General features: G+C 42.3%; 1 protein-coding gene across 1 annotated transcript in view; it reads left to right on the top strand.

The window, feature by feature from the left end:
• LOC123246219 (protein sidekick-2-like) overlaps positions 1 to 13,254 on the top strand; it is a 177,993-nt gene that overhangs the window by 154,322 nt on the left and 10,417 nt on the right. The window contains exon 34 of the mRNA XM_044675152.1: positions 2,498 to 2,624. Coding sequence (XP_044531087.1) covers positions 2,498 to 2,624 — 127 coding nt within the window. The remainder of the gene's footprint in view (positions 1 to 2,497; positions 2,625 to 13,254) is intronic.

Consider the following 13,254-nt stretch of genomic DNA (forward strand, 5'->3'; position numbering starts at 1 on the left):
TTCCTGAAAAATTCAAATCCACTTAAAAGACAGGTAGTGATCAATGAATGGTGTTCGGGATGGCAGGGGAGAGGGCTGCCAAGCCACACCTTGCAAGTGGGGTTTGTTTAAGCTGGTTTGGTTCCAACTGACATAGTCGGATATGTTAGAAGAAAAACGGATGTGGACCCTGATTTTTAAATATACATATATATCATGTTTTTATACTAATATGCCACATATACATGAGAGGAAGTGTGGCATAGTAGATAGAGTGTGGATTTCAGAGTTCAAGTCCTGCCTCTGACACTCTCTGGATATATGACCCTGAGCAAGTCACTTACCTCCCAGGATCATTGTCAGTTCTCCAGACTATCCAATGAAGACCAGGTGACAGTCCCTATTGGTAGAAATTTCTTTCTTCCAGAGATCCCTATAATCAATAAAATAACAAGTTCCAGTTTTTTTTTAAGCCATATAGAGTTATGCTTTTTCAGTTGACTTTTTTTTTTAACCCTTACCTTCTGTTTTAGAATCAATGCTAAGTATTGATTCCAAGGTAGAAGAGAGATAAGGGCTAGGCAATGGGGGTTAAGTGACTTGCCCAGGGTCACACAGATGACATATCTGAGATGAGATTTGAACCCAGGACCTCCCCTCATCTCTAGGCCTGGCTCTCAATCCCCTGAGCCACCCAGCTGCCCCCCCATCTTTATTTTCTAAGGGCCCCATACCTCAGGATCTGGGGTGCTCTGAGTTTCTTAGAAAATAAAGAAAGTGAGTGAGGTTTATTAGATCATGTATACATTCATATATTCTCACCTTGTTTGACTTTGGTCAAGACTATCCAATGACCTTCAATAAAATTGTTTCCCAATCTTTTATGGGGGGAAAAAAGACAATAAGGACATTTTCATCAGGTGGGGGTCTAGGATTCTATTGGGACTGATCTCCCCTCCTTCTCCTCACCCGTATTTCTTTATAAGGTCCAGGATCTTCATCTGCCTTTAAGAGGCAGTCAATTGCTTAAAAGGACACGTTTCCCATTTTCTCACCCCAGCCTCGTTTCAGACTCTAGGCTCCTTCCCATGCCGATAATTCTCTGCTTCAAGCCACGGGGCTGATGCAAAGCTAGAACACAGAGGAGTTGCTTGGGGTGCAATCCTGTCACCTTACGTGACCTGGACATTTTATTTTTCTAGGGCTTAGGGAAGACAGGGAGGGGACAAGGGTCTGATGGCTCCTCCCCAGGCTCTACTTAGCATGCATGTCTCAGTCTCATCAGGAGAAGGCAGCCCAGAGAGGAAGGGAGTTCAAGACTCTCCCAGGCAAAGCTAACAAAGCAGCCTCTGTTCCCAGGGCTGGAGTGGAAGAAGCGATGTGTGTGTTCAGCAAGGGGAGGGAGGGCGGTAGGGGGGAAAGACAAGAGGCCTGTTACTGGCCAGAGAGGCCGAGCTCTCATCTCCAGCCAAACCCCAGGCCGTCCCAAAGAAAGAGCTGTTTGAGGGCAGAGCGTCAGGACCCCAGCAGGACTCAGGATGGACGGATCAGCCCCACTGGGCTGGTTCTCTTGCCCAGCCACGGCGAACAAGGGGATACTTCACGTAGCACCTCTCCGTTCCCCCTTGCCCTCCCTGCCCCATCCACCCGCAGAATACACAGACCTGGGGCCCTTGAAACACCCACTGTGTTCACACAGAATGCCCCTCCAGTCATCCACGCATGCCCCAAGCGGCCCAAAGCCACTTCCAGCTCTCCATCGTAGCTCCTGCATAAGAAGCAGCTGGCCCTGTGATCTCCCACCCTGGCCCTCCCTGTGACTCACACTTAGGACAGCAGCAGGTCACCGCTCGTTTTCGGGGACCCTCTTGCGTTAAATGGGATCTCCTCAGACTGTGGGGAAGGGGTTGAGGTTTAGAGGAGAGAGGGGCATCTCTGATCCCAGGGCATTCCCTGGAAGCAGGACCAGCCGTCCTCCCTGCTGCTGACACAGCTCTGAGTCAAAGCCATCTTCTCAGAGAGCCAATGCTCCTGGTGTACCCATCAGGCTGGGCACTGAACACCGGGCTGGAAGGGCAGGTGGGGCCAGCTTCTTTCTCTGAGGGAGTCCACATAGCACAAAGGTCCTGGGCACAGCAACAGGGCTCATGTTAGGACTGAGGAAGGAAGGGCAATGGGAAGGCAGGCAAACATCTTCAGCAATTTATTTCTAAGTTAGTCCAATGGGCACTAGCCTCATTTCTGGAGTCTCTCCTACAGCCCCCCTTTTTCCTCCTCATCCAAAAAGCCAGGGGCTCCTCTGTCCTGTGCATATCCTGATGACCCAGAAGCCAAACCCCCACCTCAGCCAGGACAGGGGCAGGAGGGACATGGGAAAGGTTTCAATGATCTCTTAGCCACAACAGCCAAAAAAGGGACGTGTTAAGAAGCCAGGAAGAGGAACTTCTGTCCAGGGAATGGAACCTCCTAGCCTCCTTCTTTCCCTCTCCCATTATCCTGCCTTCCCGTTTCTCTCCAGGTCTCCTCCAAGACCCAGCCCAGGCAGTCTCCACTACTCAGATGAGGATGTCACCAAGTACAATGACCTGATCCCAGCAGAAAGCAGCAGCCTGACAGAGAAGCCCTCTGAAATCTCAGACTCTCAGGTGAGGGGAAGGGGCCGGCTGAGATCGAGGCTCTCCGTACCCTGAGCCTGGAGAAGCACAGACATAGGGACTGTACTCATGAGCAGCCCCTGCAAGGTTTGGGGGTCTCCCAAGAGTCTAGCCCACAGGGCATGGAAGCCGGTCTGTGGCCACCCCCAGCCAAAGCCCAGCTTCTGAGAAAAGACCAAGAGATACGTGTGTTAGCACGAAACGCCGAGGCTGCCCATGCAAAGCCCACATCAGTGTAATGCACTAAGCTGGAAGGAATTCTCCATTTGATAAAGATTAATTACTCAAAATGTTAGCTGTCACTAATAAGATAGACAGGGAGGTAGTGCCCCCCTGCTAATTAGCAGAAGGATCCATCAGTGACCTAGCTCTGGTCTGCTTGGAAAAAGTAACTATGGCAATGGAGAGCAAAGCAGAGCCATAGAGAGAGGAAAGCTGGTTGTATTATCTAACCAGAAATGGATATGAGATAGATTTGTTGTTAGTCATTTTTCAGTCGTGTCTGACTCTTCGTGACCCCATTGGGTTTTTCTTGTAAAGATACTGGAGTGGTTTGTCATTTCCTTTTCTGGCTCATTTGACAGATGAGGAAACTAAGGCAAACATGGGTAAGTGACTTGCCCCATGGTCACAGGGCTAGTAAGTGTGGTTTTCCACTTCCTTCTCCAGCTTATTTTACAGATGAGGAAACTGGGGCAAACAAGAGTAAGTGACTTGCTCCATGGTCACAGGGCTAGTAAGTATGGTTTGCCATTTCCTTCTCCAGCTTATTTTACAGATGAGGAAACTGAGGCAAACAATAGTAAGTGACTTGTCCCATGGTCACAGGACTAGTAAGTGTCTGAGGTCAGATTTGAACCCAAGAAGACTAGTCTTCCTGACTCCAGGCCCAACACTCTATCCAGTACTCCATCTAGCTGCCCATATAAAAGAGATCTATATAAATACCCACATAGATTACACTCTCCACACGGATACAGACATAAATATTTATAATTAGAAATATATACATATATGCTCAAATATATGTTATATATCTAAATATATCTTTCACTATATCTGTGTAGATAATAAAGTGTGTGTATATCTATGGATGTATACATGTATATATTAATATGAGGGCAAGAGAGGACCCTTCCAGAGAGGGAATCAAGAAAGGCTTTGTGCAAAAGATGGCACAAACCTCGACTTGATAGAAATTCAGGATTCTAAGATGTAGATGGGAAGAGGGAGAACGTTCCAAGCAGGGAGGACAACCTGGTGCCTATCAGATGGAGATGGCTTCTAATGAATGTGGTCCTTTTAGAAAACCCTTTCAAAGTCACGGAGACTTAGAGAATTTTTGAGTCAAGGTCAGTCCATTTATTGGGTGCCTGCTATATATACCAGACACTGAAATAAGTGCTAGGAACACAAAAGGAGACAAAAGGCAGTCCCTGTTCTCAAGGAGCTCCCAGTCTAATGGAAGAGACAACATACAAAAAATAATTTACAGAATAAATTGGAGATACTCTCAGAGGGATGGCTCTAGAGCTTTAATGGTCTGAGCCAATCCATCATCCACACTAAGCCCAACACCAAAGTGGTAAATCCCTTGGAGATAAGGAAGCTGTCATATTGCCCATGGAGGAGACAGCCAGCCCAGGTCAGAAATCAAATAGAACAAGGCTCCCATGACAATAAGTATTGGGACTGGGCCTAAGAAGGTCTTCTGTGTTTCCAGCCTGGGCAAGATAGGGACACTTAGGCTCAAAAAAATTTTTTAACTAAAAAAACTTAAAATCAGAAGATCGAATTCTTGTCCCATTTCTGACATTTTGCAGCTACGTGAACATTGGCAAATCATTTAATATCACTTAGATTCTGTTTCCCTTCTGAAAAATGGGGTGGGGATAATAACATACTACCTATATCACAGGGTCATTTTTAAAAACATGCTTTATAAACCTTAAAGTTTTGTGTTTTTTTAATAGGAGTAATAATAATAAATTGCATTGCAAAGCACTATGTATCTTTATCTCATATGATGCTCAGAACAACCCTATAATGTAGGTGCTATTATTATAATATACCCCTATTTTACAAAGGAGGAAACTGAGGCTGAGAGAAGTTAAGTAACTTGCCCAGGGTAACACAGCAGGTAAGCCTCTGAGGCAGCTTTTCAATTCAGATCTTCTTGACTCCAAATCCAGCATTCTATCCACTGAGGAGGTAGATAACCCTGGAGGTAGGATTATCCCCCTTTTATAGATGAGGAAACTCAGGTTCAGAAATTACAGAATTGGAAGTAGTATGAGAAAGCTGCAACAAGGCAAATTTGGACTCGATACTGAGAAAAACAATTAACATTACCTGCAAGTTGAATGAGCTGCCCCACATAAGAATGGATTGTATCTAGTCAGTAGAGATATTCAAGCAAAAGACAAATGACCACTCATCAGAAATAATGTTGCAGAGAGGAAATTTGCCCATGGTTAGACATCCTCTGAAGACCTTCCAATTCTGATATTCTGAGGGAATAAGACTCAAGCACAGATGGTCAGAACACGATACTATATGATAAGTGCATTAGGGAGGTATAAAGCAATGTACTATGTGAAGTCAAAGAAAGGAAGTCATTACCGCCCAGTGGACTCAGGTCAGGGAAATTTTCATAGGAATTGAGCTCCCAAGTTTCATCTGAGTTGAGTTTTTCAAATGGGTAGGAATTAAGGAAGCAAACTGTGAGATAAAGGGTATTCCAGGCACAGTGAACATCATGACCAAAGGCAGAGAAGCAAGAGAGCCCAGTGCATATTCAGAAGGGACAAAGTTGTCCAGTCTTGAAGACTGGACTGAATGGAGATTAATATGGGAGAAGGCTAGAAAGATAGAGTAGAGGTCCTTGAATCTCAGACAAAGGAACGATAAAGAACCATAGACTTTTTAGCAAAAGTCTAAAAGATGAATTTGAAAACTAGATTATGTCCAGAGCACAATGACCAAGGTATGAAGGGAGCGAGACCAAGTCATTTGAGAATCTATCAAAAAAGGTAGGAATAGGGGCAGCTGGGTAGCTCAGTGGAGTGAGAGTCAGGCCTAGAGACAGGAGGTCCTAGGTTCAAACCCGGCCTCAGCCACTTCCCAGCTGTGTGACCCTGGGCAAGTCACTTGACCCCCATTGCCCACCCTTACCAATCTTCCACCTATGAGACAATACACTGAAGTACAAGGGTTTAAAAAAAAAAAAAAGGTAGGAATGTTTGACTTGTGGAAGCAAAAACTTTTAGAATATACAATAAATGTCTTCAGACTTGTTCCAAACTTGTCTTCTCTCTTTAAGCCTTCCATGCTGTATCATTTCAGTTGAGATTTTCACCTCATACTTAACCAAAAAAAAAAAAAAATCAAGATCATTTTCTGAGAGCTCCCTTGTTTCTCTTCCTCCTCATTTTACATCTCACCCCACTGTCTTGTCCTTCGCCTCAGCTTCTAATGATGAGGAAACCCAGCTGCTTGCCAAGGCCAACATCTCTTTCATCCTTTCTCTCTCTTTATCTCTCTGTCTCTCTCTGTCTCTGTCTCTCTCTCTCTCTCTGTCTTTCTCTCTCTTTCTCTCTCTCCCTCCTACTCTCCCTTCCTTCTTCCCTCCCTCCTTTCATTCTTCTCTCTATTTTTTTCTCTCTTTATTCTCTCCCTATCCAATAGTTCCTTCCCAATGTCCTGCAAACATACCCAATATTGTCATCCATTAAATAATCATTAGAGCCAATCATTTCTGTATTTCTCCTCCTTTTTTCAACTAAACCATCTATGCTTCCACTACTCTCCTCTCACTGTCTTCTAACCTCTGTAATTTGGCTTCCAGCCTTTTCATTCAATTGAAACTCCAAAGTTACTAATGATCTCTCTATATATATTTTTTAAACCATCACCTTCTGTCCTAGAATCGATGCTATGCATCAGTTCCAAGGCAGAAGAGGAGTAAGGGCTAGGCAGTGGGACTTAAGTAACTTGCCCAGGGTCACACAGCTGGGCGATATCTGAGATCGGATTGGAACCCAGGACCCTCCCATCTATAGACCTGGTTCTCAACCACTGAGCTACCCAGTTGCCCCCTTAATAATCTCTTAATTGCCAGATCTAATGACCTCTTCTCTGTCTTCATCCTTTTTGACCTCTCCTCAGCCTTTGACATTGTTAAGTCATCTGCTCCTTGATAACTTTCTTATCTCTTGAGTTTTCCTGACATGTTCTCCAAACCAGCCAACTCTTGAATATTCACCACTATGAACTCTGGGTGTCCCCCAAAGCTCTTAGACTCTCTTCTCTTTTGTCTCTTTATTCTCTCCCTTGGTTGATCAGCTTCTATCAGTTGAATTGTCATCTCTAAAAGTATGATTCCCAAATTCACATACCCAGTGACTAGCTCTGTCTCCAGCACTGCCATCATCAAATTGCTGTAAATTCTACACTTTATGTCCCATGTATCCCAAACTCCACGTCCAAAACAAAATTGTTTTATTTCCTCTAAAACCTATTCTTCTTCTAAACCATCCTGTTCCTGTCAAGGGAACCACCCTTCTTCAAGTAACCCAAATTTGCAGCCCCAATATCTTCAACTCAGTGTCACCCCATATATGCAATTAGTTGCCCAATCTGTCATTTCTTTTTCCCAAACTTGTCTCACATATATCCCTTTCACTCAGCTACCACCTTTGTTCAAGCCCTCATCATCTCTCACCTGGTCTATTGCGGTAACTTTCTAATTAGATTCTCTGCCCTAAGAATCTCCTACTCCAACCTATAATCCACAGAGATGCCAAAGCAATTTTCCTAAAGCATCAGTCCAACCATGTCACTCCAGCTCCTTCTCAGTAAACTCCAGTGGCTCCCTATTACCTCTAGGATCAGTTATAAACTTGAGACGAAACTTGGTGGCACAGTGGATACAATGCTAGATCTAGAGTTAGGAAGACCTGAGTTTTATTACTTCAGAGGCAGCTAGGTGACTCAGAGGATAGAGAGCCAGGCAAGGAGACCGGAGGTCCTGGGTTCAAATATGGTCTAAGACACTTCCTCGCTGTGTGATCCTCAATAAGTCACTTAACCCCAGTTGCCCAGCCTTTGCTATTCTTCTGCCTGGGAACCTATACTTATTATAATTTCTGAGATAAAAGGTAAGAGTTTTATATATATGTACATATATATATATATATATATAGAGAGAGAGAGAGAGATTTATTTCTATATTACATTATTTATTTACATTGGTATCTATATTTATACATTACATAGTATATATATATATATATAGGTAGCCTTGGTCTGTCTCAGTTTCCTCATCCATAAAACAGGGATTAAAATAGCACTTTTCTTTCAGGGCTGTTGTGAGGATCAAATTATATATATGTGTATATACATGTATAGTATATATACATGGATTTAATATGAATATATATGTATATATACACTTACCCCTCTAGTTGACACGTAAAGCTTTGCATAACTAGGCTCCTTACTTCTTTTCCAGACTTTGGATTCATTACTCCCCTCCATAAACTCTGAAGTCCAACCATGCCTACTTCCACCTCCTCATACACATCCCTTCATCTCTAATCCCCATGCCTTTGCCTTGGCCAACTCCAGTCCTGAAATCCTCCCTCTCCTAACCTCAGAATCCCTGACTTCCTTTAAGGCTTGGCTTAGATACACATTCCCCTCAATTCTTTCCAGATATAACATCAAATTGTTTAAATATGTTGGCTTATATAATATATATAGATATAGTATATAAAAACTTGAGAGGCAACTAGGAGGCACAGTGGATAGAATAAAAGGTTTAGAATCAGAAAGACTTGAGTTAAAATACTACTTCAGGGGCATCTAGGTGCCATCAGTGGATAAGAGAGCCACGCATGGAGATGGGAGGTCCTGGGTTCAAATTTGACCTCAGATATTTCCTAGCTGTGTGACCCTGGGCAAGTGACTTAACCCTGATTGCCTAGTCCTAACTGCTCTTGAGAGTTAATTTTATAGATAGATAGATAGATAGATAGATAGATAGATAGATAGATCATTTATGTTTATATATTTATTTTTGTAGTTATATTTACATATATTTACATGTATTTATATATTATTTTATGTATTTATACACGTAAATATTTATTTTATATATGTAGGCTTTGTCAAACTTGTTTTTCTGCCTCCTTTTTTTTTAATTACTTTTTTTAAAAAATAGTTTTTGGGGGGGGGCAGCTGGGTAGCTCAGTGGATTGAGAGCCAGGCTAGAGACGGGAGGTCTTGGGTTCAAATCTGACCTCAGATATTTCCTAGCTGTGTGACCCTGGGCAAGTTACTTAACCTCCATTGCCTAGCCCTTACCACTCTTCTGCCTTGGAACCAATACCCAGTATTGACTCCAAGATGGAAGGTAAGGGTTTAAAAAATATATAGTTTTTTTTGGAGTAGGAAGAAGGAGAAGGGAGATAAAAGTAAGATATCAGTAAAAATCTATATTTTTTAAAAACTAAGCTCAACCACCATCTCCTACAGGGGCCTGTCTCAATCCCCTCAGCTTCCCTTTGAAGGCTGCCCTCCTTCCATCTAATCTATCTGTCGATTTATATATACATGTTATCTTCCTCATCAGAAAATAAGTCCTTGAGAATCAGCACTGTTCTTGTTTTTCCTTTGTATCCCTAATGCTTAGCACAGTATCTGGCATGCAGTGAGGCCAAGAGCTGTCCTGTGGAAAAGCAATGTTTGTACTTCTTGGTCCAACAGGGCAGAAATTAGAAGTGATAGGTGGAAAGTTGCAAAGAGGCAGATTTAGACTTGATATAAGAGGAGGTGGAGGGGGTGTGGAATGTCCTAACAATTAGTGCCGTCCAACATTGAATGGGATTGAGCTGGCTTGGGAGGTAGTATTTTTCCGTTTAGAGGAAATCTTTGAGTAGAAGCTGGCTGACCACTTTTGCATATGGAAGAGGAGATTCCAGCCCCCAACTTGAACTAGATGACCTCTAGTCCCTGCCAAGATTCTGTGAAAGTGGAGGCAGGAAGGTCTATTTACTGGCTTTTATAATAGGCCAGGCAGATAGAAATAGAATCACAGGATCTAGATTCACTTCTAATAGAGACGTTAGAGGTCACCTACCTCAATCCCCTCCTTTTCCAGATGGAAAAAAGAGCGAGTGACTTGCCAAAAGTTTTATAGTTACTAAATGGCAAAGTTGGGTTTTGAACCTTCCCCCTCTAAATTCTAAGCCTAGCACTTTTTCTGCTACATGCTTAAGAACTACATTAGGGCAGTGCTTGATACCATGGGAATGAGTGAGATAACCATGAGAGAAAGTATACCGAGATGAGCCCCCAAGCCTTTTTTGAAGAGTCTTAATAGGCAGGAGCTATTCCTGTGCCCACAAACCATATTCTTTTGGAAATGATCCCCTTTTGGGGTTAAAGATGCTCTAAATCCCTATCTTAATAACTTGATAGGGCTTGCCTTGGATTTAGCCAGGGGAGCCAGATCAACTCCCCTAAGAGAGTCAATTGCCAAATTTTCATCATGAACATTTTCCCCCTCCAGAAAAGCTACAAATCAAGGCTTTATTTACTGTTTTGTTGAATGTCTAGAATTAAGAAAGTAATGGAGAAAATGTTAGTAATGCAGATGAAACTTAAAAACGTGTCATATGTACTTCTTTGTTCTCCGAAAGCTGATTGTTAAACATTTACCAGCAGCACATGCCTTGATGTAGCTATTCCTGAAATAAATAAGGATTATTTCAGCCACTGCCAAAGCAAGCAATTCCAAATCTCATTCCTTAGGGAGAAAGGGGGAAGCTACAATAAATAGTCTCTACTTCCCCTAGGCTCTGGGGAACATTTGGACCTGAGACTTTAAAAGCTCTCTTTCAAAGAGGATTAATATCAGCAATGGCCCTTGAGTGTGTATGTGTGTGTGGGTGGGGGGGGGGTATTTTGTTAGGTTTTATTTGATAGAGAGAGAAGGTGGTCATGTGGAAGCTGCTGATCAATCTGGACTGACTCCAAGTTGTGGGTTGGTCAGCAGGATCGCTGGTGTTCACTGGCTGGTGAACAAGATAGCTGAAGTTGGAGGCATGATTATAAAGTCATAAGACTGGTTTCAAAATTGAACAGCACTAGAATTGCTTGTCAGCCCCAGGAGGAGGGAAGAAAGAGGGGAGGGAGACAACATAAATCATTTAACTATGGGAAAATATTTCTAAAATTTCTAAAATAAAATTTAAATAAAAGTTCAAAAAAAGAAACAAAATTAAACAGCATACATAGAAATGAATGAATGAATGAATGAATGAGTTTGTAAGAGCTTACTACTGACCAAGCACTAAGCTAAGCACAAGGATACAAATATACACACAAAGGCAACCCCTGCCTTTGGGAGCTTACATTCTACTGAGGGAGATGAAAAAATAAAGGCCAGGAAGAGACATTTTAGAGAAATTTACAGAGATGGAAGGTGACACCATAAGGAAATAGACTAACATCCCATCTGGGAACCTTGGGAGTATGGATGTGGTTATGGCTCATGGTTCCAAACTTGGAAGCTAGGAAGATGAGGAGCAGGAGAGAGAAAGGGAAATTAGTGGGGATTGGAGAGGAGGAGATAGAAGAAGAATAAGGAATGAAGTAGAGCACGGTATCTTGTGCTTTCAGGTCCAGGAGAGGCAGTCTCCACTCAGGGCAGCAGAGCACTCAGTACCCTCATTTAAAAAAAAAAAATGGGACAACAAACCTAAGGTGTGTTAGGCTTATGTGAGATAATGCATCTAGAACCCTTTACCAGCTTAAAATCATTTTAGAAATGTTTTATTTAGTTCCATCTTTGGGAATTCTGACTTTCAAAGGCAGTTTATGAGTGATATTACAGTCACTAATTAATCTATAGCCCCATATCATTTTTTTTATTACTGTTAGTTCACATTTCTGCAGATAGTATTTCAGTTTTACAAAGCATTTTACATAGTTGGAGTATCCTCCAAAAATCTAAGTGCAATTTTAAGTTGCCCTAAGCTATTAATGAGGTAGCTAGATAGCTCAGTGGATAGAGCACTAAAGCCTAGAGTCAGGAAGACCTGGGCTAATCACTTAACCCTGTTTGCCTCAACTTCCTCATCTATAAAATGAGATGGAGAAGGAAATGGCAAAACACTCCAGTAGCTTTTCTTTCTTTTCTCTTTGGTTCTTTCTTTTTCTTTCTTTCTTTTCTCTTTGGTTCTTTCTTTTTCTTTCTTTTTTCTTTATTTCTTCCCTTCTTTCTTCTTTCTTTTCTTTCTTCCTTCCATCCTTCCTTCCCTTCCCTCCCCTCCCCTCTCTTCCTTTTCCTTCCTTTCCCCTCTCCTCCTTTCCTCTCCCCTCCCCTCTCTTCCCTTTCCTTCCCCTCCTCTCTTCTCCCCTCCCCTCCCCTTCCCTTCCCTTTCTTTACCTTACCTTACCTTACCTTCTGTCTTAGACTCAGTACTATATATTGATTCCAAAGCAGAAGAATGGTAAGAGCTAGGCAATAGGGCTTAAGTGACTTGCCCAGGGTCACACAGCAAGGAAGTATCTGAGGTCAGATTTGAACCCAGGACCTCACATCTATAGGCCTGACTCTCAGTCCACTGCACCATCTAGCTACCTCCTCTGGTAGATTTTCAAAAAAAAAAAAAAAATGGGGTCACAAAGAGCTGGACTTGATGGAACAAAAATGAATAAAAACAGCAAGAAAAAGCTATTAAAGATTAAAATTTCACTAAGACTTTGGGAATACCCTGTCTACCTTCAAAACAAACCATTGAGGGAATTTCCCTTAAAACAGTATTCTCATTTTGCCACTGAAGGAACTGATATCCCAATGGTATTGCTCATTGATTTCCCCATTCACCACCCTTGGCTCCAAAGGATTCTTGGCAGTTTCTGAAAACGGAATCCACTTTCAAAGGGAAAAGACTTGTCGCCGCTGGGGATGTTCAAAAGAATGTGTCACACACCCCGCAGCTACTTCCCAAAGAGGCACCTCAAACATGGCTTCAGTAAAGGCAGCACCACTGGAATGAATAACCAACCTCCCAGTGGGAGCAACACTGGTTTTTCTTAACACACACACTAGAATTTTGTGTATTCTAAAGTAAATGTTGTTACACAGAACCTCTTAATTGTCAAACTTACCATGTTCTAGGTGCTAACTGTGCCTGCCCCAAACCAGCCTTGACAGTGCAGCATCATTCTAGTAAGTTCTAGCAAGGAAGGTGGCTCCATCCAGTCCCACTCTTATGCCTTTATGTTGTCATAAGGCTGCTCTGTCCAACCCTAGTTAAACCTTTGATACCAGCTTGATTTTATAAATTTTATAAAATTTATATAAATATATATTAATAATAAATATATATAAATAATAAAATTTAAATATTTTTAAATATATATATATATAATAAATCGATGAACATTGTTCATACCTACTATGTACCAGACACAATGCTGAGCACTTAGGATACAAAAAGAAGCAAAAGATAGTCCCTTCAGGGGCAACTAGGTGGCTTAATGATTAGGGAGCCAGGTCTGGAGGTAGGAGGACCTGGGTTCAAATATGACCTCAGACACTTCCTAGCTG

Source organism: Gracilinanus agilis, chromosome 4, assembly GCF_016433145.1.
Source record: "Gracilinanus agilis isolate LMUSP501 chromosome 4, AgileGrace, whole genome shotgun sequence".
NCBI classification, from domain to species: domain Eukaryota; kingdom Metazoa; phylum Chordata; class Mammalia; order Didelphimorphia; family Didelphidae; genus Gracilinanus; species Gracilinanus agilis.